Source organism: Callorhinus ursinus, unplaced genomic scaffold, assembly GCF_003265705.2.
Source record: "Callorhinus ursinus isolate GAN/ISIS: 27379988/994484 unplaced genomic scaffold, GSC_fseal_2.0 scaffold3, whole genome shotgun sequence".
Lineage (NCBI taxonomy): Eukaryota > Metazoa > Chordata > Mammalia > Carnivora > Otariidae > Callorhinus > Callorhinus ursinus.
Window position 1 is genome coordinate 22,897,235 of NW_027397065.1, and position 26,739 is coordinate 22,923,973.

Consider the following 26,739-nt stretch of genomic DNA (forward strand, 5'->3'; position numbering starts at 1 on the left):
CAATTTTTGTTTTATTTTAGTTCACTGTTTGTAAGAGGGTATTGCCTTTCGGGATTCTGGCTTTATGTGAGATGAACTCTTGATTTGCCTCCCTATTATTCACTGGCCCAAAGTTTTGTGCACATTCTCTAGGCTACAGTGAACAATATAGTCTCCCATATTTTGTCAGTTTCCAAGCGTCTCTAGAGATAGAAGTTTTAGCATGCATCAAAATCACCCAGAATGGGTGATTTTCTAAAACACAGATTGCATGTCCTTTGTCACAGCCACTCAATTCTGCTGTTGTAGCATAAAAGCAGCCACAGAGAATACATAAACAAAGGCATGCAGTTGTATTCCAATAAAACTTTATTTACAAAAATATGCATCAGGCCATGTTTGGCCTGGGGCCATAGTTGGCTGACCCCTGCTCTAGATTGATGTTCTTACTCTGTGCCTAGTCACAAGACGTTTCTTTTGCTTTCTTATAGTCACAGCTAGTCATTTAAAAGGGCTTAAAAATATTTTACTCAATTCACAGCGCTCACCATAGCACATACCGTCCCCAATTTCTATCACCCAGCCACCCCATCCCTCCCACCGCCCACCACTCCAGCAACCCTCAGTTTGTTTCCTGAGATTAAGAATTCCTCATACCAGTGAGGTCATATGATACATGTCTTTCTCTGATTGACTTATTTTGCTCAGCATAACACTCTCCAGTTCTATCCACGTCCTTGCAAATGGCAAGATTTCATTCCTTTTGATGGTTGTGTAATATTCCACATATATATATATATATATATATATATATATATATACCACATCTTCTTTATCCATTCATCTGTTGGTGGACATCTTGGCTCTTTCCACAATTTGGCTATTGTGGACATTGCTGCTATAAACATCGGGGTGCACGTACCCCTTCGGACCCCTCCATTTGTATCTGTGGGGTAAATACCCAGTAGTGCAATTGCTGGATCGTATGGTAGCTCTATTTTCAACTTTTTGAAGAACCTCCATATTGTTTTCCAGAGTGGCTGCACCAGCTTGCATTCCCACCAACAATGATGTAATGTATGGTGATTAACATAACATAATAATAAAAAAAATACACTGGGAAAACAAACAAACAAAAAATATTTTACTGAAAAGTTTTAGATGTTACACAGCAGAAAATCTTTCAGGATCTTCATTCTAGCATACGACAGAAACAGAAGTTCTGAATTTAAATTTCTACTTGTTGAAAGAATTTCGGGCAAGACTTTTCTAGTGGAAATGATCTTTCACTTTTCACAAACAGTCTAGTCTCTTTAGTAGTCGATGAAGAGTTTCTGGGTTAGCCCTTATTTTTCTGTCGAGGCTTTTTCTACCCCCTGCCCCTACAGAACACATACTCTTCTGCTTGACTTGGTTGCCTCAAATACCCTGGACTTGCCTTGCTGTCTCATTCCCTCATGACTTTGCATATATTTTTCCATCTTCCAGGTTGCTCTCCCTTCCTTCCCCACAGTAAGTTTGGCAAATTCCTGCTACTCCTTCAACCCTCATTAAAAGTACCTCTTCTGTGAAGCTCTTCTTTCCCAAAGCTTCTACTGTGTCCTATGTGTTCTAATTATGCCCATTATTACACCTATTGTACTCCACTGCTATTGCTCATTTTCAAGAATGTCTCTTTGCTAGGCTATAGGAAACTTGAGGATAGGAATGAGTTTTATTTATCGTTAAGTGACCAGTGCCCGGTACATGTTTTTTACTCAATACATTTATTTATTTGCTTTTGAAAAAATGAATAAACGGCTAAACAGATGAATGAGTCTTTAGGGAATGGGATTTTAAACAAACCCCTTGTTTAAGGTTTTAATCTATCTCAGTAACCACTGGCCAAATTAGAACCTCCTAAACCCAGGCTTGTTTATTATTCTGGTTAGTCAAACCTACATAAAGTCAGTAGTGAAACACACAAGGACACGGAAGATGCATGCATCACACCCAACCAGCATCAGGGAGGCCATTTATTGTCTCTAAAATAAAACAAAAGACACAGTGTTTTGTTTCTCTTTTATTGCAACCCATTGCAAGGTCAAAAGATTCACGGAGATATAGAAACTACAAACTGGGTGAATTTCCTTTATCCACTCAAAAAGACATTAAAGACAAAGGACCAGAATTTTTCACTACAGCAATATATTTCATAGTTTTTATTCTGAAAATACTGTTGACATTTTGGAGAGGATAAAAAGCCCTGCATTAAACGTGTTCACATATATTTATGACATTCTAAGCAAAACAAGAAATTCTATATTGCCCAGAAATCATTTTAAGCCTCAGTTCAAAGCATCTAATGAGAACACATTCAACAACCATCACAGGATCATTCAAGGTGATGCTTTTTTTTTTTTTTTCTGGTTGTTTTTTGAGATTAATGCTTTGAGGCTGGATACGATATTTCTACAGATTTCTACAAATATACCAAAGCAGTTTTCCAGGTTATGTTGCATCAGGCTTTCTGGATTAGTCAACATCTTAAAGAATAAGTGCAAGTCCCCCACCCCACCCCACCCCCAAGCTAAAGCATGTTATAGTGCTGTATTTTAGATTAAAAAAATGCAACATTTAAAAAAAATCAATTATACACTTCTGAAACCGCTTGACAACCAAACTGTAACACTCTAAAGATTATTACAACTTTGAACTGAAATGGCACCATCCATATCATCAATGGCTCTCCCTTCTTTTGTCTTTTTTAACTATTTAAAATATAGTGTGACATATATAAAAATTAAACTTCTGTTTATTCACTCAAGTTACTATTACTATACACACTGTCATAAATTAGTTTTGGATTAAAAACCAGTTAAAATATTGTGAATTAAAATATTTTTCAGTGGTGGGGAAATGAATAGGAAAACAATACCACTTGATGTGCAAGAAGAACTTTTTTATTAATAATAAACAGCTTTTTTTTCCTTACACAAATTTTATTCCTTTCAAATTAAATTAGTAACCTATTTAGTGATGGAAAAAATACCCTTGGTGCTTACTAACTAGATTTTCTTAACTGATTGGGATTAAAAGCAAAAAACATGCCACATCAGAAACATGTTGACATAATCAAAGGAAACAGTGTTTACAAAAAAGGAGTCATTATAAATAAGTGAATGGTATTTGAATGTAAAGCTATATTTTGTTTCTTACAGCTAGTATCATTTTAGCTATATTGGGACTTACCAAAAGTGAAACTCAAACCTTAGTATATCTGCTAAAGACCAAAAAAACAGTTATGTCCACATTGGGGAAGAATAAATAGCAAACTCACAAGGCAGGGTTTTGTATGTAGCTCTACTGTGAAAGATAATCACTCTTTAGCTTAAAAAGGCTCCCTGCTGTCTTGATTATAAATCTAGACACAGGAAACTTTACTTGAGCCTGAGTCCCTACTATGAATTAATTGTAAAGATGTGTGAAATCAAAACATATATTCATTTACTGATAGATATGTCTTAACTGAAAGCTGGCAATCTTTAAACAAAGAAATGCTTATTTCTGACAAGTGTAAACAGAATCTTAATGAAAAGATTTTCTAATTTTTCCTCCTAACTCATACATTAACCAGCAATAGATCTTTGTAATAGCACAAGAACTATTCAAAAATAACATGCATATATCCAAAAAACCTGTTCTAAAGCCAAAAGCAAAGCAAAAAAAAAAAAAAGAAGATAAATCAGTAGAAAGATTGTCTACTTATATCTCACTCATTAATCTTCTATTCATGTGACTACCTCCAAATCTCAGGAATATACTTTCATAATTACCAAAATTAACAAAAATAATTAAATGATCTGTAGGGTTTGTTGTTGTTGTTGTTATTGTTTAATAGCTGCTTACTATTAATTACACTGGTGCCTTTAATGTGGATAATGCTAGGGTTAGCTCCAAATATCATTAAAATATACCTGGACCAGTTACTGCCCATGAAATAAAAGCTAATACAATGTTAACATAAAACTTAACGAAAATATTCAGGACTCAACAGAACATGTTTACAGAATAATGAATAATTAACTTCTGTGAGCTGGCCAGGGGAGTTCAGATTGTTGCCTCCATACAAAAACCTCACAGAAGGCTTTATTTCCTTTAGTCCCTACCTCACCTACAGATAGCAAGTCAGCCCTCTGTGGATAGACTGAGGCAGAGCCACAGTGGATGACATGTTCCCTCAGTGACCTGGAGGGAGGCCCCTCTGTCAGAAAACAATCTAGAAAGAAACTGCCCTGGAGTTTGTGCACACATGCACGTGTACACGTACAGGAGGGGTGTGAGAACCTGGATGTGTGTATGTGCCTGAAATTCTGCAAAGTACTGGTTTCCTGGTTTCTAATTAGTGCAATATCACTTCTGGTCTGGTCATCATCAGGAGAAGTGCACAATTCCATCCCATCAAAAGAGAAGGCACATGCCTTTCTGTCAGGGCATCTTCAAGAGGCAATAATTAGAAGCTCAAGATAAGAGACCAAAGTTTTTGGTTTTACAGTAATTTTTTTTTTCTTTAGAGAAACAGGCCTTTGAACCTAAAAACTAAAGGGTCTGTGGCTTTCGAAATCTTTAATTTTTAAGGGAAAAACAAACAAACCCCAGCTCACCTGGGAACAAATAGCAGTTGCGCTTAGGCTATGCAGTATGCAAACAAGACACAAATATACACACTGGGGTACACCCGTAGACATGGAACAGTTAAAACCTTTCCAAGGGATCACCCACCCCAAATCTCCAGGTCCTCTCCACGCTGCTGAATGACCTGAGTGGCCGTATGCATGAGCAGGAGTGTTAGGAGGAGGCGGCAGACATGTTGGGGGTCCAGCCCATCTGATAGGCTCTCTCCAAGGTCCTCTTGCAGTCCTGCAGCACGGTGCTGAAGGTGATGTGGGGGTACTGCTGCACCAGCTGCTCCACCGTGACTTCGTTGACCTGCAACCACAGAAGAGCTGCCGTCACGCACGGGGACCACTGAAACCACGAGCTGCCCACGTTCTCTGGTGTGCTTATGGTGGCACTAGGAACCCTTGCCTCGTTCTTTCTCAGCCCCGTGAGAAAGCGTTTTATAAAATACGTGTTCCTTTTTGTCTGACCTTCCTGATTTCCTAAGTACTGGCGTTCACCCTTGGGGATTTTTCAAAAAGATGTATGATATCAAGAAATCAAATGTGTTTTCTAGAGGCATAAATGACAGTGGCTTACTGAGATCCTAACAATGCCCGTTGAAAAGCTAGTGCTTGGGAGAAGAGGCAGCAGTAGGATAGCATTCTTATGTGCATTTGACTTCATCATCGACCTGACAGCTTTTTTAGGACAAAACTGTAGATTAGTAGAGAAGATCCACAGGATTCTAGGTAGAAGTGTTGGGGAAAATGTTTATTTTTCTTTCCTTTAAATGTTAAGGTATTGCAAACTTCATGTCCCTTTGTGAAAAGGGCTGAAATGTGAGGAATCAATAATTAAAACATACACGGCTGGCAGGTCAGGGATGGCCCCGACAGACCTTAACCATCAAAGATACCACCTTGATTCTTGATTAGACAAGGCAATCAGACAGGCCTAATTAAAACTAACACCTTTACAATTGCTGTGCTGTGAAGGGATTAATTTGTCAATTATTTTAAAGCTGATTGCAGTTCATATCACAGAAGTAGACAGCTTCCTTCATCCTTTAGATAAATAAATGATTAACCTAAGAACCACAACTTTTAGGTAGCTTTATTTAAAATCTTTATTGAACACTTGGGCATTTTCAAATACATCAATATTTCATTTATACTGAGTAAGCTGGTCTGAAAGAAGGTGCTTATGATACACAATTTTGTGCTCCCTCTCCATGTCTGTTCATTATCGAAAAATATCAGGACCACCAGGAAAAACCTAAAGCAACATCAAACCCTTGCTGTTTGGTTTGAAAGCCTGTTTAGAAGTATGATGACCATCACATTCAGTCATCTGCACTTTTCTGAAATAACATGATGTTTTCTGAGTGATGTGGAAAACTATGTTATATATAATCTTTTTTTTAATCGAGAATTGATATTTCAACATTGCATTGATGATAATCTGTCAGACTACGTCTCTATTCAAGACTTGCTTATATTTAAATCAACTTTCATTCCAAATTCAACCAAACCATGTAGTTAATTCTTTTTTGTGATATAGATACAGTGTATAACATTGTTTTCAAAAACAAGAAGAAAATAATCTTAAATAAAAAGGAAAAACTGATACATAAATTAGAGTTGAGAATATGAACTGAGGGCCCTAAGAGAATTTTTAAGCAATATTTTTAATTTTTTAATTTAAATTTATGCTCTAAGTCTTGCTTGAGTTGAGGCAGCTTATAACAGTACACTTAGAAGATCATACACCATCTAGCCCTGCCTATCTCTCTAGCGTATTTTTGATACTCCAGTCACCTGACTTAATTTCAGATCATCAAACTGTCCAAGTTTCTTCTGGCCTCAGGGTCTTTGCACATGCTATTCTCTTTCCTGGAATACTTTTTTAATCCAGTTTCCCCTAAAAACCCCTTTGTTATGCCTACTTCCTAGTCATTCTTGAGTTCTTAGCTTCAATGTCATTCCCCAGGAAATTTTGATCACTGCCTGCCCTATCCTTGCTCCCCTCCCCAAGCTAGGTAAGGCTTCCAGATTATTTATTCTTTTAACATTGCCCACTTTGCCTTCCTAGCACTTCTAAAGTTAGTTTATAATTGCTTCACTTAAGGTCTGTTTCTCCTGCTCCAATGTACAATCCACAAAAGCCAAGGTCATTTTTGTATCCCTAAGTCAGGCCTTGTGATTAGTGAATGAATGATAAAATAAATACCAAATGATGAATAAAAAATAGAAACTCAAAGCAAGGCAAAGCCATACACTCAAATACTAATCACAAAGACCAATGATTCACTGAGGAATTCCTATTTGGCTCAGGAATTCCCTCCTTCAGGAAGTCTTCCCTAAGCAATCCTGTCTCCCAGAGAGGTTGGGTTAGGCATCCCCTTCCCTGTGCACCTGTGGCGGGCACCCTGCATGGTTTTTCTTTCACTTAAGTGCTCTCATGTTGCAACCATCTCTTTACCTGCCTTTGCCTTCCACCTGAACAGAAGCCGGGGACCAGGGGACTGCCTTTTACCTTTAAGGCTATCAAGCTATTCACAACAAAGAGAAGAAACATGGTAACTGTGGTTCATACCATGGACTTCAGAGTCAACCAGAAACAGGTGAGAACCCTGGTTTTGCTTTATTTCTTCAAGACTTAGTTTCCTCAACTGTATGCACAGAATAAAAGTACTTAAGTCATAGGATTGTTATAAGGATTAAGTGTAATGATATGCTTAACACTGTGACTGACTTAAAAAGGTCCCCAAATGGTAGCTCTTATTATTATAGCAGGCCCTCAATAAATTCTCTATAGCAATGCTCAATATTGTTCAATTTCTGAGATATTTCAGAAATGAGCTCTGATAACATTAGTTGTAATGTTCAAAGTAAAATAATCATAGGGCAAGAAGTAACCTTTAAAACATACTTCATATACAAGTAGAGTCTATTATATCTTATTGTTCTCTAGGGGAGAGTCTAGAACTTTCCTTAATAAAACAGTCCAGGTTTTAAATATCTACTTTTGGAAAATCCTCCTTTTTCTTTACCTGATGTTTCCCATTCTGCTGTTAGGTTACCTTCCTCCCTCCTGCCATCAACAAACCCATAAGGATGCAGGTCTCACTAAGAAAGAACTGAAGTCACTTGGTCAGAGAGGGCACCCAGAAAATCTACATTGCATTGCAAGAGAAGAAAGTGTGGTCCAAACCACTTGGTATCCAAGGAACAACTACCTGAAAAGAGATGACAAAAGAGTGGAGAAGAGAAGACATTTAAACCCACTCTAAAGATGGGGCCTGTCTTCTGTGCTGCATCTTTTCTAATCTACACATGGGCCTGTATAAAGTCCTATACCTAGGGCTGACAGGCAATTTGTTTTGGAGATCCAATTTTTAAAAACAGAAAATATCTCTATGTGATAACTTTTGCAGGAAGAGAGATACAATTCACCTTAAGCAAACTTGATATTTGGAGATAAATTTATGAAGTACATCAATGAGGGGTAATTGTTCACTTGGTAAAGTCTTCCATGGTCAGGTTAATTTATTTTCTCAGCTCTCCCAACGTCTTTTATATGTCCTTTGATTTACCAAAATTCAATTTACCTATTTCTGTTGCATTAAGTAAGGTCTACCTGTAGCTGAGAATATAGAGTATATTAGCTCTCTGGCTTTCACAGGTTCTGAGCAAGAATAGACAGTAACTTGGCTTCATATGGCTGTATGAAAAACAGAACAAGTAATCCTCTGAGGGTATAATATGTCTTCTAAGTAATCTTTTTGCTAACTATGCTCTGTAAATTCTAGAAAACAAAGCAGAGGGGAAAATGCAAATATTCTATTTTAGAGCTTTGTTGGGTAGAAGCTATTCAGGGGAAATACATGTGTTCCCACTAGGGAAAGTTCTATCTTTTACTTATAGTGTCTCCTGGCGATATGGTCTGACAAATTTTATACTAAAGTTATTTTCATTTACTCCTCAGAAGTACAAATTATGCTCACCTCTTTGTATAGAATCTATAAGCACTTTGGTGCCTTAGAGAAAGAGTTCGGTGTAAGACACCAGGAGGGTCCAAATCATTTTAAATTGTTACGCCTACATACACATTTCTGCAGACATTTTGTCATGCACAACTCCACTCACTAGAATGAAAAGAACCATTCTCTGTTCCAACTCATAAAATGTGTGTAATATAAGAAAGGAACATAGATGAATTTTTTTTAATTTCCCCATGATCCCTGGTTTTCTGTATTCAATTTCTTTTCCTCTTGCTGAAAACTATCAATGGCAACTCCTATATTACACAGGAGATTTGAAAAATGCAGCCTATCTTAAGAAATATGCAGTGGTGTCATTTGAAGAAATTACTGTGATTAAAGGGAAAAAAGTGTGTATCACAGGTTTTTTTTTAAATATAAGAAAAATTGGATTTTATGGTTCTCTCCAAAGACTGCAAAACCATAATTTACATTTTCAAAATTATTATAACTCTTTTCAAGGTAGTAGCAATTTGTCTGGTATTTTAATCTATTTTGAGTTAACATCTATTAGCACTTTTTGAAAATGTGAGGTAAATTGCTATGCTAATTAAGGTAAATCACACCATAGTTTCATTCTATTGCTGCTGCTACTATGGAAGGGTGAGGAGAGAACCTTCAGAGCCTCTGAGATTCAGCTGAGCTAATTTATCTAGACCATCACACCGCAGTTTCACCTCATCAAAACCTTCCCCAGAACGTTCCAGCTAAGTGTAAGCCCAAGCCTGAAGTATCTCCCCAATGATAACAATGGTTGAAAAAAATATTATTTCTGATAAAATTTGCCAAAGAAACCATTTATATTATGTGATTCTTATTTCTTCTTTGCCTTATGTTTTAAAATAGGACTTGTTTCTTATGAGGGAGGAAATATTTGACACCTGAGTATATTAAAATCACACTTATGAATATAATAAACCACTTAAAATCACTTTTTTAAAAATTACTTTTTTCTAAATGGAGAAAGTTTCCCTGCAGAAAGCGATCACTATTGAACATACCAATACCAACAACATGTATTGCATTATTGCTAGACTGTAAGTTCCTTGACAGCAAAGAGTATTTGAGTCATCCCTTTGTTTTCTGTCCTATGCACACTCCCCGCTGTATTCTTGCCCCATTAGATTATGAGCTCAAAAGACAGGAGTTTCTGTTGGTTTTGTTCACGGCCAAATCCCTAGCACCTATAGAATGTCTAGCACCTAGTAATGACTCAATAAATATTTGCTGGCTCAATTACTGTAGTAGTCATTCAAGGAATAGGTATTGAGTAAACACAGAAGCACCGATTAGTACTGCGCCAGATAAGCTCACCTTGTTCCCAGACCATTCCAGCTACAGTGGTAGCAGTCTCTAAAGTCTTGATATTATGGCGGCTCCAAACTCCTTTCGTCCTTTGAAGCTCACACCCAAAGTGATTCTTTGTGCTACTCTCCTCTCCATCTGACATCACTGGGTAAGTCTTTCCAGATACACCTTCCCTGGTGTTTCCAACAACTTTGCACAGGAGACCAAAGTAGCTCATGATGGTGGTTCAGCCATTTTTGTTGGGTCATGCTGCTGTCAGGTAGTACTCAGGAAATGCCCAAGCTATGTGCTTCAGTTAAATGATGGCAGCCTTCCTTACTGGAGATCAGGGTTACTACACTGGCTGGATAACACTGAGAAAGATGTTTATGGTCACTAGATATGAGCCAGTTTCCAAAACTTCGCAAAAACCCACATGGTTCAGAAGATTTAATGCTTCTGCTTACAGCATTAGCACCCTGCTCAGCGTGGTGGACCCAGAAGGGGTCCACAGAAGACTCTGAAATTTTGTGACATTTAAGGTCCGTTCTCATGTCACAGTTATCTGGTGGCAGAAGGTGAACTGTGGGCAGATCTCCTGACTCAGGACAATACTACCTCCTATAATTTCTTGGGCTTCAGCAATTCTACCTGCCTTCACTGCTACCTGGGGGCAAATGGCAATCTGAGGAGCTTTTTGTTGTTGTTGGTTTTGTCATCACAGTGGTGTTTGGCATTTGTTGTTACAGATAGCATGACAGTAATACTGTGACTCCTGGTACAGTCCCAGACAAGGAAAAATTCTCCAACACGAACTATCCTATGCTCCCCGCTGAGAAACACTGTACTCATCAGATTTAGGCACTCATGTGGTAAGGGATAAGTCAAACACATTTCTTCTCTTCACCATGGTTTACTTTGACAAAATACTTGAAATAATTTTGTAATTTTTCATCTTAATGACCAATAGAAGCAAATCAAAAGTATGTCCCTATTCCAGTATGGAGGGAATGGGAAAATTATTCAGTAAGCATCTGCTCTTTTCCAGTCATATAAGCATTAATGTTCCTTACTACAGATGAACTGTGGCTCAGAAAGAACTGGTATTTCACACAGGGTTATGCAGCTGGTAAATGGGAGCAAGGATTTGAATCCAGAACTCCTAAACACAAATGTTGTCTGCCCTGTGCCATGCTGGTCCAGCACACAGGTAACAGCAAGGTGCAGGAAGTGCCCGACTGGGGCCTAACCAATCACCTGCCCCAGTAAAATGTTCACTGACATGCACTTTCCATCTACATGGCGAAAAATGGTTTCAATTTACATATAAATACATTTCAAAGTCCTTTACAATTTCTCCAAAATGGCTGCTCTGTGGGAATGTAAATTCTAATGGATCTCACTTGGCTTGGGGAATATTCTGTTGTGGAGCTGTGGTTGCAGGAGACTTTGAAACGTGACAGAGACAATGAGGACACTGCGGGACTAATAAGGGACCTCCCGGCAGGGCACACTGCCTCATGACATACACAGGCATTGCTTTCTCTCCAGTCTCTGGCCCATCAAAACATTTTTCTGTGTCCCAGAGGTACAATGACCAACATGACAGATACGGTCCCTGTCCTCTGGGGGCAGGGAAAATGGACAATTACACCAGCCACAGCAAAGCTTGAGAAGTGCTTTCCAGGGGAAGTGCAGGTTGCCGTGGACAGAGGCACCCGGCCTTCTCCAGGAGGGTGGGAAAAGGCTTTCCAAAGAAGTAATATTTAATTGAACTTCTGAAGGACAAGGAGGCATCAGCCTGTGTACATATGTGTTAAATACATACAAATTATTCAGGGAAGAAAGGAAACCCATTCATGAGCCAGAATAAAACACGAATCTGTCCCTTACTTTGTAAGCTTTGTAAGGCAATGTTTCTCCAGCTCATCTAGCAAACTCAAGGGTATAACTGAAGTAGCTCTCATTTCACAAAGCTCTGTTTTGAGGAAAGGAGGGTGAAGAAAATGGACCCCTCTATCTGCAGGGGGGGGGGGAGAGTAAGGAACCCATAGTACACCTGTGAAGGTGCTGCAAATAGCACACTCAACTCCTCTCTCCTAATTCAGGGCTCTTGCCCTCACACTGGTCTGTCATTCTTCACAGACTCCCTGGGCAATGTCACTCACTGCTAACAGCTCCAGAGGCTGACTCCTGGTGGCCCAGAGGCAGAGTGTTGTCTGTCGGGCAATCTGCCTCCAGAATCTGCTTCTCTCTGAGTGTCTTGGCTCTCTGGGAAACTGTACTGGTTATCTGTGGAACCTGGCACTCACAAGGTGTAGCAAAAGTCATCGTGGACAAAGCATATTCAAATAAGGCCCAAATGCTCTTTAAGCAAGTGCCCGCTGGCCCCAAGATGGGCACATAGCAAAATGGATAAAATGAGGGTAATGTGAATTCGAGTAATACGTCAAATTTGCATGTAAATGAGATGAGTCATCTAAGTGCAGTTTAAAATATTTTAAATAGGATACTAAGAAAAGAATAAAACAGCAGATGATACATTGATTTTCCCGGGACCCTGCACAGGCAACACCATGCACCACGCTCTCTTCAGGGATTCTATTTCCTTCCCTTTGTAGCAGGGCTTCTCATGTCCCTGTTTGGGTGATGTGCCATGTCCTGCTGATGCTGCTCTACGTTAGAACACGGAGGTGCAGGACACCAAAAATTTGGAGCGACTTTTACACTCTCTCACCTCACCTTTCTCTTTAGCAGCAAGGCTAAGCTTTCCAGCAGTCTGGAGGAGGATACAGCAGTAAGGCACGAACAGACTGTGGGCAGAGCCCACAGTGAACAGAAAGGGTCTTCCCCAGACTGGTGAGGGCTGTGAAAACGATTCTAGGTGTGAGCCAAAGCACCTGCTCTTTGTCTCTACTGTACAGGCAACTTCACATTCTTTTCCTTCCCTCCCTCTCTCAGTCAAACCGATGAATGTCCTTCACCACGAACTCCACAGTAACTCACACATAACAAATGTCTGATATGTGTTTATTGAAGTGGGATGAGTTAAACTGTGTCTGCAACCAAGAACACAAAAAAGAATACAGTGGATCTCAGCCTAACTGCTCACCAGAATCACCTGGGGATCTTTTAAAAATCCCGATGCTCAGGTCATATCCCAGACTAACTGTATCTGAATCTTGGGGGACTGGGACCCAGGCACCAGTATTTTTTAAAGCCCCCCCCTCCCCCCAGGAGATTCCTGTGCAGCTCAGGTTGAGACCTACTGGTCTACAGCTTTCAACTGAAGAGCTTGTAGAGGGCACAGGTGATTTCTGCTCTTGGGAATCTGAAGGCAAGGTCTGAACTAAGATTATTTAAAGGTAACAAGTGTGCACTTGCCTCCCATATTGCCCTCTACATTAAACTGAGTCAGGGCTTCTGGAGAAAAGAAACTGCTGCTCCTACAGCTTATTAGCCCATCTTTTTACAAATACTCATCACTACATGAAACAAAAGGTATGTTTTTTGAATGTGGTAAAAACAGACTGGTTTCCTCTCCTTCAACATAGGTATTGGAACTCTAGTTGGGCACAGCCAAAGGAGGCCACCTCCTGACCTTCCCAGTAGCTAATGGAAGGGAAGATTCCCTTAAACCCAGGTGTCACATGGATGTATGTAGTGCTTCCTCAAGGGACCACCCATGAGGTGGAAGGACGGAGCACACATGATTAAGTATTTAATATAATTTTAAGAAGAAAAACTGATTATCTTATTGGAGACTAAATGCCACCTGCTAAATATGGGAGTCAGCTGTTTGATTATAGGCCACCCACAATGCACTTCACTTCACGTATGAACCTCATACTACTGGCCTGAGGCCTTTACAGATGTATTTTTTTTTTATATAGAGAGGCAAGAAATATTACTCTTGGTGGCAAAAAACTCATCTAAAAGTCCCAAAGCTTAGAAAGAGACAGATACTGAGAATGCAATGAACCTGACAGAGGTAGGCTCATAAATTCAGTCAACTTTGTCAAATGCAGTCATTCCATTTCAGAATCTGCAATGATTGGAAGTGCTGTGCTCTGTCAATATCACAACAGGCCTGGCTTCATGCTGTCTCCTTTTCATGAAATGTGGGCTGCCTGTTAACACTAGCATTGCTTTCTATTCACTTGAATTAGCACAGTGAGAAAGCAGCAAAGAACCTGGGAGGGTGAGGATCACAGAACCGCCTGCAGTGTTAAGTGAGAATCGGGGCTCGCCAACCTGAAGCCTCTAATTAGAGATTAGTGTCACAGGAGTCCAACAACCAGACTGTCAGAGAAATTAGTGACATTTTCATTCCCTGTTCCACCAACCAATCTTCCACCAAGAAGGATGTTTCAAGTCAAGTGTAAGCTCTATGTATAGCCTTGCGTGTTCCATTCCAAAGCCATAGACCACTGGCCATGGAATTGACCTATTGCACACATCTATACATTTTTTGTATAGATTTGCATGTGCGGCGCAGATGAGAACCAAAGCAGACCTGTGTGGGACATCAAGGTGGAGAAAGCCACTTGGGGAGTCATCTGTGATGCTCTAAACGTTTCAGCAAAAGACTGACTATTTGAGAAACACTGGGCCCTAATAAGATAATTAATGTAGTCACTAACTAAGCAGTAGGTGTAATGTATTTATAGAACACATCTGGGTGTTTCTAAATTCAACTCTCAAAGTTAAGCTGAAAAACACAATCGAGAAAGAATACTCTCAGAACTAAAAACATCTTTTCTTTTATGCTTAATGGCTTTCTTGATTTCAGTTTTTATTTTCTTACATAAAGCCTAGGGCAGTGGTAATCACCAGCGGACACCTAATGAAAAAATATCCTTCTAAAACGGCGGTTTCCATCAGGTAGAATTGATGGATTTGACCTGTTTCCTAAAACAAATTTATTACCAGCAAAAATTTATTCTGCATAAAAGTGATCTGTAAATCTGTGGATGAGAAAGCCGGAGGGGCGCCTGGGTGGCTCAGTCGTTAGGCATCTGCCTTCAGCTCGGGTCATGGTCCCACGGTCCTGAGGTCGAGCCCCTCATCGGGCTCCCTGCTCAGCGGGAAGCCTGCTTCTCCCTCTCCCACTCCCCCTGCTTGGGTTCCCTCTCTCGCTGTGTCTCTCTCCATCAAATAAATAAATAAAATCTTAAAAAAAAAAAAAAAACAACAACCTGAAAACAAGTGATATTTTTGGTGTTCAGAAGAGAGACTCTATATAAGTCAGAGCATTCTGGGGTTAGGCTCTGAAGGAATTGGGAGTCCAATCATACAGCAGATGCCTGGACTCTGTCCGTGACTATCCTGAACCCCAGGGGCTTTTGGCTACACTCACAACCCCCCAGCTATGGAAACTGGTATTAAATCCAAGGTATCATCTTTTTTAGTCATTTATTTCCCTCTGTCCAGACACTTTTTAAAAAAATGATTTTAGGGCGCCTGGGTGGCTCAGATGGTTAAGCGTCTGCCTTCGGCTCAGGTCATGACCCCAGGGTCCTGGGATCGAGTCCCGCATCGGGCTCCCTGCTCCTTGGGAGCCTGCTTCTCCCTCTGCTTCTCTCTCTCTCTATCCCTCTGTCTCTCATGAATGAATAAATAAAATCTTTAAAAAAAAAAAATAAAAATAAAAAAATGATTTTATTTATTCATGAGACAGAGAGAGAGCCAGAGAGCACAAGTGGGGGCAGCAGCAAAGGGAGAGGGAGAAGCAGGCTCTCTGCTGAGCAAGGACCCTGATGTGGGGCTCGATCCCAGGACCCTGGGATCATGACCTGAGCCGAAGGCAGACACCCAACTGACTGAGCCACCCAGGCGCCCCTTCAGATACTTCTTATTATCTATAAAACTATTAGGAGGAAGTGGGATCTAATGTTTTTCAAACTTGCTTATAGCTATACAATACTTCTGCAAACCAAAATAATAAATAAACAAACCAAATAAGTAAACTAAATAAATGAAGCGATGAAAGTGGGGCTGCTCTGGCTGAAGTTAGGTGAGAGGACCAGGCCCCCTACCCACTCTGTCATTCCCAGAGACTCCTCAGACCTCCTCAGAATCCTGGAACTATACAAAATGCAGATGAGAAACACAGTCCATCCATCCATCCTCCAACACATATTTGTTTAGTAACTGTAATGTACCAGCCACTGTGGCAGGGTCTGGCGATACAATCTAGAAGCAGAAATCCACGGATCTTACATTCTAATGAGGGGGAGAGGGATGGGGACGAGGAGGGTAAGCGTTCACCGTCACAGCAAGTAAGAGCTAATGTTTATTGCTTGCTTCGTGTAAGGAACTTTCCACACATTAACTCATTTAATCCTCTCTACAGTTTACGGGAAAGGTGTTATTTTTATTTCCACTTCACAGATGAAGGAAGCAGTCCGGGAGATGGAGATAGAAAAGGCAGGAGCATGGGTGACATTGAAGGCAAGAGAGAAGCATTCTCATGAAGGAGGGCACGGTTACCACGGCGATGCAGCTGCTAGGAGATGAAGCAAACTGTGGACAGAGAAGTGGCCACAGGACGTGGTGACGAGGAAGTCACCGGTGACGCTGGAAAGAGCGGAATCAGTAGCGTGGCGGAAAACAACCACAGAGGACCACGGCTGAAAACAGATGTGGGAATCAAAGCAAGGTTCTTTATGCAGAAGAAATATACTTTGGGGTGCCATTTCTGACAACTAATTTGCAGTCTTACTGCATGCACTGTAATTGCCTGCTTGCTTGTCTGTCTCCCCCAGGAGGCTGCGGGCTCCGTGGGGGTAGAGACGGTCTCATTCACTGTTTTTTCTGACCTGTCACCTATCACAGTGACTGGAACACAAGTAAGCGACTCAACGGATCTCTCTTGAATAAATGGATAAAATAGATGATAAAAATTGGGACAGGGGAGGGAGTTTAGGTTTCTTCTTGAAAACCTACTTGCGAAACAAAATTTCCCCTGCAAACCTGCTGCTGAATGGCCGGGCCTTGCGTGCAGGCTGAGCCGGTTCCTTCCCAAGGGGCTGTCGTCCCTCAGCCTCCTAAGCCACTGCAAGCCGTCCTTGCTTCTACTGTGAAGTCAGGTGCTTAGGAGTTCTGGGATCTAATCTGAGCCCTGTTAAGAAATTGCTGTTACCTTTTCTATTTCCAAATTAGAAAAATAATATGATCCTGCAACCTAATTCTTTCATATAATTACTTAAGCCAAATCAAAGTTCCAAGGAGATTATTTACTGCAAAGCAATGACACTGCCAGGTGCCTTCAGGCAAACTCTAACATAACATTCTATTCACCCTACAGCATCTGGGGAACAGCAGACCCTCTCCTTTCTCCTTTCTAAAAAACATAAAATTTCACTATACATCAATCCCGTAACAGAAGTACACAAAACATAAGCAGTTGCTTACAGCACATTCCCTTAAATAAGTGTTCTAGGGGAGATGTCGATTTTCCTGAAGAAGCAAACGAAACAAGTCCCAGTCTGGACACTGCATGGCCATCTAACTTGGCAAGTCTTTACTCTCTTCTGAGGAAAGGACTGCGACCTACTGGTTTGGGAATTTCTTCTTCCCTTATAAGTGTAATTGTTATTTAATGGGTTTTAAGTATGAAAAAAATAGATTCTATTTGTTCCTGAGAACTGCTAAGTCTCAGGGCCTAGTTTTCTTTGCAAGATATTAGCATGTGAAGTTATATTCACAGCTACAATCTTATGAACCAGGTAGTTCATGTCATGGTTAAATATCACATACAAGATTCCAGAACAGATATGTATATACGAATAAATAATAGGAATAGTAGTTGACATTACCGAGGGCTTACAGTGTACGTGATGTTGGGCTAAGCGCTCTGTTGCACTATCTCATTTATTCTCAGAACAACCCTATGGAGTAAATGTATCGCGATTTTTCAGATGGTGAAACTGAGGCTTCTAGGGATTAAGCTGTCCAAAATCCCACAGACAGTAAAGCGAAGGAGGTAGAATTTGAAAACCCTGCAGTCTGACAGCAACATGCTGTGTTTCTTGGCTTCACACTTAAATACAGGGAAGGCCTTTCAGGTGAATAGGATCGGAAGAAGAGGAGATGGGAACTCTTGGCTACCGTGAGGTTGTAAGGTTGTGAGGTAACCTCTGAATTTCAGCTGATGTGTCTTTCTGTTTCAATTACCAAGAATAATCAGGAGAGGGTTGTAAAAAATGTGTTTCAAAGCGTTCCTATGCGAAAATCACCTGGAGAAACTGTTTTATCAGCAAAAGGAACAAGATGCTGATTCTTCAAGTGAAGGACTGAGGTTCAGATTTTCGAGCCCCAGCCACGCTCTCTCACCACTTTTCATCTTGCCTCTTCCTGTGAGCACACGGCCGTGCGCGGTCCGGGCGATGGTTACGTCGCCCAGGCCTGGGACAGCACAATCGAATACAGTCAACACCACTCCTGCCTTATTAGGACAGAAGGTTTTGTTTTGTTTTGTTTTTCACTTTATTTTCTTTGATAAGGCATAAATTCTCAATTTTCAATTTTGGCTACGGGCAATCTGGAAACAGCTGTGCATGCATTGCAGGGGAGTGGGGAGTCCCTGCAGGTACACACTTGGTTTCATGGCTGAACTGCTACCAAAACAGTCCTGGACACAGCACCCCACAAATTATTTTTCCTTTAAACTGATTTTTCCAGTTAGTTCTGTATATTAGTTACAGAGTCCTATATTATTTTCCCCATAGGGCTTTCCTGCTCCTGATTCCTAAACAAGCTGATAAAAACTCCATTTTCTCCACAGAAATATGTAGGTGGTTGAGGCTTTCTCTTACCATAATTACTTCCTGAAAAATGCAGTGGTCAATTTTTCCCCTGAATATTTTTACATTAAATTGGGCACACAAAAGTTGGCCCTTGATATTTTAAGGTTGTAAAGTAGATTTCTGGCTTTAAAGAGATGACTGGTTTCTATTTCTTGCTTTCCGTGTTGGCTTCTCATTGATTTGATTAAATCTCTCCACCATTTAAATGAGGAACTCTGTGTGAACACAAGAATTTCTTCTGACCTGGAGAAATCATTCCTTGTTGAAAGAAATCATCTATTTTCACTCCTCAACTAAGTACTTCAGGAATTGGAGCAGGTGAGGAGAAAGGTCTCGGCAATGGCAGTTTGATGAGAAATGAATTAATTCGATTATTTCCATGGTGTGGATCAATAACAGTCAGCCTCACAGAAGCCCCTGGCCTGAAGGCAGCTGGATAATCAATAGGATCACACAGAGGCTTCTCCTCCCCCCCGGCAGCCTCTCTGATCTTTTCTGGGCGGACTCTTCACGCCTGTGTAATTCTAATTTATGTCAACTAGAAATCAAAGAAATTCCAAGAGGGTTTGGTCATAGGACATTGGGGTGGACCTTTCAAAATCTATTTATGTCTATTCCTTAAGTAATGTGGCCCCCACGACCCTCCTGGCGCCTCTAGAGGCCAAGGAGAAGGAGCCTCCCCACAGAAACTACCTGCTCCAGGCTGAGGCAGAGGAGCGGCGTGAGGTAAATCGAGGTATACTTTCTCCTTCCTGTCTACAACTCTGCAGGGACATAAGAACAAATAAGCATTTTAAGCAAAATGCTTTGCCAAGAGTAGCTCCCTCAATAACGCTCTTTAATGATACCCCAGACGCTGGCATTTTCAAATCAAATGAACAGTGTATAAAATTAGTTCTGCATGAAGTTAAAAAAAAGAGAGAGAGAGTGAAAGGGAGCTTTTAAAAGCTCCAGCATTTCTCCATCCAACTGCTTTTCACAAGAATTTGGCATTTGAGAATTGCTACATTTATGATGTTATTCGCTGCTCATAATTCAGGCCCTCTGTCTCCAAACTTCTGTATTAACACACACTGCAGAGGTTCCCACCACGACATTTTATCACCAAGGTTTTCCACACCAGCCAGGCTGCCTCTGGCGAGGTCTAGTTTCTCAGCCAGTGCCATGCCACTGGGCTCCCTCCCTTCTCATCAACCCTGTTACCCCAAACATTTTCCATTAACCTTGAACACTGTATTTCCATTTGCCCTACAGCTTTCCCATGATTTTTTTTGGTCCTTTTCAGTTTTGTTCTCCATCCAAACTGCCTTGTAAGAAATGAGGAAAATATCATATTATTAGAAGAAACAGATCTATATGGAACCTAGAGTTCTATAGAACAGTCTACTCTGAAGTTGTGAAAATGATTTCTATGACCAAAGCCATCGACTGTCTATAATCGTGGAAAGCAGAGTAAACATATCGCTCTTACTAGAGTCCCATTGATTATACAAGCGGTTTTAACTAAATCACCAAATAAATGCGTGTTAAGTTGATAGGTGATTTCAGGTCAACTCTAATTCCCAAGGTCAAGTAAGCCTTTGAACAGTCTTTAAGAATATAAGTTCACCCCAGTTCATGAAAGCTGTCTCACACAGCGTTTTCTTCCCTTGGTTCTTACAATGCACTAAAGTTTAGGAGATTAAGTGGTGTCGGTTTTAAAACTCAAAGTAATGCCTCTAACATGCTTATCCATCCAGCAATCGGAACAGCTACTCAAACACGGGCTTCTTAATGCACTTCCTAATTTTACAAGTGCTCAGGGAATGTTGCGTTTGAGGAATGGCTGGAGGACTCCTCCCTAGGAGTCACCAATGTTGCAGCCAAACACATGCACTGCAGTTCAGTTTAGATATTGTCTGACAATCTAAGCATACGTTGCTTTCATTGCAAAGAATACATTTAATGTTTCTCATCTGTTCTTTGTTTACCAAATGAGAGAGAGAAAGAAGAGGGAGACAGAGGAAAACACCTTTTCCTACAACAAATGCATTTTGTTATTCTTGCAATTCCTCAAAAGCCCACATGAGGAAAAAAAGCTCACGCTTGGTAAAATATAGCTTCCAAATTAAATGTAAGTGGCCCCAAATGAAACTGGCTGCATGTGAAAGAAAATATTACTAGCCTTCAATATGTCACAGAACCACAGGATCACAGAACTCAAGTCCTGGGACACACAGACGTCACAAACCCCATCTCTCCCCAGAGTAGGATCCCAGCGACAACATTCCTAACAAGGGGGTTAACTGTGTAGACCATCAAGGTCTCTGGTCTCTCCTTTGGCTCCAGTTGGTATGCAGAAAGGGGAGGAAACCAAATTGGCGAGTTATTAATGGTTAGCAAATTTGGTTAAGGTACAGAGAGAGAGAAGGCTGATAGATCCAAACTAGTTTTGTTCTTCAATTATTGGTTGGCACAGATGATCACACTGGGATAGATAATGGGGTCTTCGTCTCCATATCCTGATCATGATTTCTCTGGATCTTCTATTTCTATTCTTATTTTTCTCCATTATTATTACTTTCTTTTTGTTTCCCTATTTGAATTGTCTTATCTTCAACTCAGCCTTTTCTTCCACTGCAAATCTTTCTTCATCCCTACGCCCAGGTTTGTAAGTTGATTCGAAATACAGAGTGTCCCATGGAGGTATTAGTTTTCCTTTGTCGAGTGTGTAGAAAATGTAATTATTGACATCTTAGTATAGAAAATAATAATCTGAATTTTATTTTATTTTATTTTTTAAAGTATTCTTTTTTTTTAAAGATTTTATTTATTTATTTGAGAGGGAGAGAGTGAGAGATAGAGAGCATGAGAGGGAAGAGGGTCAGAGGGAGAAGCAGACTCCCTGCTGAGCAGGGAGCCGGATGCGGGACTCGATCCCGGGACTCCAGGATCATGACCTGAGCTGAAGGCAGTCGCGTAACCAACTGAGCCACCCAGGCGCCCCAATAATCTGAATTTTAAATTTAACAGAGGAAAAAGTAAAAGGACAACGTCTTCTCCAATCTCAGTTTATATTTTCTCTCTTTAATTTCTTTTCAAAATTGGATAGCAGGCAGTACAATTTTTTTCTCATTTGGAAATTTCAAATATCAAAACAGGTTAATGTGACATTGATGATAATAATCAGTAGCACTCAGTATTTTATATACAACAAACATGATTATTCTAAGAGCATGGTATATGTTCACTTACTTAAATGCTCACAACAACTCTATAAGATAGGTACTATTATTATTCCCATTTTACAAATGAGGAAACAGAGGCACTGAGTAAGCAACTGCCCAAGATGACACTATGGAGAGCAGAGCCCAGATGTGAACTCTGGCCTCTTAAGTCCGTGACCTATCAACTATTTTAACCTCTTTGCTACTCAAGTCTTTCTGAGTCTTGATAAAAATTTAAAATCTGGAGATAGATTGCATAACACAAATTTTGAAAGCTGAGTAGCTACTTAATCTAGATTTCCATCCAACTAAATCAAAAAACAGGCTATTATGTGCAAGGCTTTACTTGCACTTTGTGGGTGGTTTGGAAGCTTCCTCTGTCCTCTCAGAACCTCTCGTGTCTGGCTCTGAGCTGCCGTAAGCCTAAGGACGCTAGGCAGCAAGGCTGGACCCAGCATCCCCCGGGCCAGGCCGCATGGCAGCAGGCTAAGGGCAGACAGGGTGGTGCTAGAGCCAGCAGCTCTCAGAACAGCTCACTGTTCGGAGAAAGGATTCAGAGGCCGCCTGAGCAAAGGACTAACACTCTCTCAGGGATACTGCTAATCAGAACAGCCTCCCCATCTCATTTTGGAGTAATTTGCATTTGGGTAGAAAAGGATCCATTCCTTAACTTAAAATTAGCAAAATGCTGGTCAGCAAGTATGTCTGGAATAATCTCCTGTACTAACTGGAACATAAACTTGTACAATTCATCTCTGAAGGTGGAGCTGACCTCAACAAATCTAAAGAATGTGGACTAGAAATATGGTAATTTCCAAGAATGCTTGTGGATACACAGATACATTTTGAATGCATACATTTTGGTATCCTTGGTTAGGAGTACTCAGGTAGCAGTTTCTTCTGGCAGACACTGAGCAAAGCTGTTGTCATTGCTTCACGTTTCTAGAATACTCTGTCTACTGCAGACTCTTTAACTTGTTTTAAAAAGAAATCTTCTGGGGCGCCTGAGTGGCTCAGATGGTTAAGCGTCTGCCTTCGGCTCAGGTCATGATCCCAAGGTCCCGGGATCGAGTCCTGCATCGGGCTCCCTGCTCCTTGGGAGCCTGCTTCTCCCTCTGCCTCTCTCTCTCTCTCATGAATAAATAAATAAAATCTTAAAAAAAAAATAAAAAGAAATTTTCTTTTTTAAAAGATTTTATTTTTAAGTAATCTCTACACCCAACATGGGGCTTGAACTCCTGACCCCAAGATCAAGAGTCACATGCTCCACTGACTGAGCCAGCCAGGAGGCCCCAAAAGAAGTCATTTTAAAGTGACAGGGTTAGTAGCAGCATCAGGTTAGTTAGTAGTGAAATTTGAGGGAGACTTGCAACCCCTGGATCTCAGTGCTGTTGCTTAGTAACAGTCAGTTTTTGAGGCTGGGCTGAGAATATACAGTAAATTCTCTCTAAACATAACTAGCTGGCAAAGGCCTAGTATAAGTTGGGATTTTAAAGCATTTGGAGACAGGAACTAGGTCAATTAACAAAAATGACATAGCACACAAAGGATTTGGGCCATTCTCCTATTTGCCCCCAAATATGCTACGTTTAGAAAATGCATGCCTTTGGAGAGACATATATATTTAGTTTCACTCTCTTTTGCTAGATTTGTCCCTAAGCACCATTTGCAAAAGCAGCACACGTGTATAAATTATTTTAAGAGGCTAGCAAGTTCTGAGCAAGTATCTGAGGTTGATCTTTCCCAAGAAAGTAGTCCCTTTGCCCGGAGACTGCACCCAGTGTGTGCCACAAGCACTGGACCCAGACTCCAAAGACCTGGGTTCAGATCTTGGATAAGTGGCCGCTGGCCAGTGCCTGGTCTTTCTGAGCCTCTGTTTTCTCCCCTTCACAGTGCAGATAACCACTTGTTAGACTTACAGGGGAGACATGGAAGTAACAAGGGGGAAAGCACCTCTGTCGTGGCTGGTGATCAGTACAGATTTTTATCATTTTTCCTTCTCAGTCTTCAAAGGGCCCCATATTAAATGTGGCACAATTTCCCAAACTCACACCCACGTCTCCTGGCCAGCTCCATACACCTTGAGTGGGACCTCTGGGACCATTTCTCATCATGTGCTAAAAGTGGCATCTTAAGTGTGGAAAGGTGCAAATTCCCACATAATATCCCCTCACTGGCCCTTTCTTGCCCCCAGATGGCTAGAATACATAGATGTTGAACACTGAAATCACACACTTCAAATTGCGAAAAACCAATTTGGCACTGTTCTTTCCACCTTACTGTTGAAGGAAACTTGGAACGCAGAAAAGAATTTTACTGTTAGACCCTGCACATTGCTGTGTGCCATGCAAACATTTTTCATTTTGGTTCATGGACTTAGGGAGAGGAGGCCAAAATCTAATTTGACTGTGTGTATGACTGCTTTTCCTTTCTGCATAAGCACAAAATTCATTTTTAAAAAACAGAGAAATGCAAAAATAATCCCAGATTCATTTAGAAAACCAGGCATCTGGCAATGCGATGCGTAGCTGTCACAGTACATGTATGTTCATGTACACACTTGTACATATAGGGAGACAGAGTATGACAGAAACCTATTACCTATGCTGATATATAGAAAACAAGTTTGAGAGGTAACTCTTACTTTATCGCATCTCATCAGCCCCAAGTATCTCAGGGATTTGCTGCTCTGTGCAATGAGGGTGGCTCCTTGATCTGTAATTTCTTTACACCAGCCGACATCCACAGTCTCTATCGTCATGCTATACCGGCCGATGGCTATCAGCGCTGCAAAGAGGGACAGAGAGAGAGAAAGCAAGCGTAAATGTTAGCAGCGTAAGGGCCTCTACCTTATTATGACTATTCCCCTCATTTCCTCACTAAATTTGTTCCTGAAAGGTTGTGTGTAAACGAGTGTTTTGTAAATGAAATTCAATTTGAAATGTTTTCGGAAAGCTTGCTCTATGACAAGTCCTTTCACAAAGTGAATAATCATTCCATAATTCCCCTTTCATTAGCACACAACCTCTTATCAGTTTTACTCATTACAAGGTTACCTGTACTTTCAAACATTCATATCTGCAGAAGAAATAAATTAAAATGAATTACATATATAAGGTTACAGAAAACCCCAAGTAGAAACTAAACTTTACCCAAGATAACTTGAATAATTTTTAAAAAGAAAAATCCGTGTAAGCACCATTTTGAGGTGTGTTACAGTGCAGTGAGTTTCTTTACCGATTGGCATAATTTTTTCCATCTGTTCATGATCTGTAAAATGTAAGACTATATAATATTTTTCCCATTAGTCCTTCTTGGCACTGTTAGGAATTAAGAGTGCATTATACATACAGTTGAACTTAATTGGTGCCATGTTGGAGTGCAGTAAAGGGAATGCATTTGTTATGGTGAATTTCCTCACCATTATTAGAAGTTTTCCTTCTATTAACATATAAAATGAAGCCTGTCATCTGCAGACTATCGGTATCTTTAGTCGTCTTGACCGTTGAACGTTGTACCGCTAAACTAAAGTGCAGATGCTTATCCCATAATCTACGATGTGCACAACTTATCTCTGCTCCATTACCCCTCACCCTGTCAGAGTGACCAATGGGTGAAGGTGGCTCTTCGCTACGGACTTCTGATTTGAGAGATGTGCACACCTCTACGTTTGTGGAGCAGGAAAACAGACTTCAATACCTCCAGCCAGAACAAGTTTATGGTGCATTGGTTTGTAAATGAAAACCCTGAAAACAATGTCACACATATTAGAAAGGAAAGAAATTGTTTGCTAATTATTTCCTCATTCTAAGATAGGATGCGTTGATTTCTGTGACATTAAAGGCGGATGATATTTTCCAATTGACTAGATTGATAAGAGCAGAGTGAATTACTCATGTAAATAAATGTTAACTCCTAGAGCTCACAGAAAAGAACTTGGCAAAATCTTTGCTAATTACCTCAGTAATTTTTTCTTAAATAGAAAATTCATGCCCATGCATTCAAATATCAAAGCACTTCTAAGTAGTCAGACATTTAAGGTTTACAAAAACAACCATGATCCCAGTGTTTTCCAGTGAAAATGCTACAAAGGACAAATTTTTTCTTCTCCTAGAAGTTCCTCATGCCACGAATTTGTTCATGCTCTCATTTTTGCATGCTACTTCGACATTTAGTTTCCAAAGAAGTGGGGGCAGGATGGAGGGGGATCTGCCAAAAGTTTGCTGAATGGTCTGAGTGATACTTTGTGTGTGGAAGCAATATCCCAGGTTAATCCCATTGGTGTCCTTGCCCTAAGAAAACTGTTATCTCTGGTATTGTCATAATTTTCACTATGATAAATGAAGTAGAAGATACATAAAAGAAATTTCTTTGAATACAGAGTGCTCAAACTGTGATTTCAAAAGACGACAAAGGATTGTGTACTTTTATTTAGGTTTGGGGCTAGAACATGAAAGCCCTGTACTAGCCAGAAAAGGGTAAAAACAAATGATCTGAGGATTTTTCAGAGGCTGCTTTATAAGCAAATGAAGAGTCAATAGCTATTGATTCTAACTGCTAAAAACTCTGGTGTTTAGTATTCCCCCTTTTTTTTCCTTTCTTGTCCAAATTAAAATAGGCAGTAAATAAGACAACTGAGGATAAATCAGGGTATTCAGTTTTTGTTTTGACACAATTCTATATACTAAAGTAAGAATTAAACTTTATTATTCCTTAGCTCCTTCAGTTATTCGGCAAACTCCTTATGAGTACTCACTCTAGAGCATTTTGTCCA

The 26,739-nt window shown here is 40.3% G+C and overlaps 1 protein-coding gene across 2 annotated transcripts in view; it reads right to left on the bottom strand.

Annotated features, from left to right (window-relative positions):
* Positions 1–2,028: 2,028 nt before the first annotated feature.
* Positions 2,029–26,739, bottom strand: part of FBXL17 (F-box and leucine rich repeat protein 17) — a 512,428-nt gene continuing 487,717 nt past the window's right edge. For both annotated transcript variants that reach the window (XM_025866870.2, XM_025866868.2), the window contains 2 exons: positions 24,610–24,752; positions 2,029–4,947 (listed from right to left, as the gene is read on the bottom strand). In XM_025866870.2, the coding sequence (XP_025722655.1) occupies positions 4,807–4,947; positions 24,610–24,752 (284 nt within the window). In that variant the 3' untranslated portion in view covers positions 2,029–4,806. The remainder of the gene's footprint in view (positions 4,948–24,609; positions 24,753–26,739) is intronic.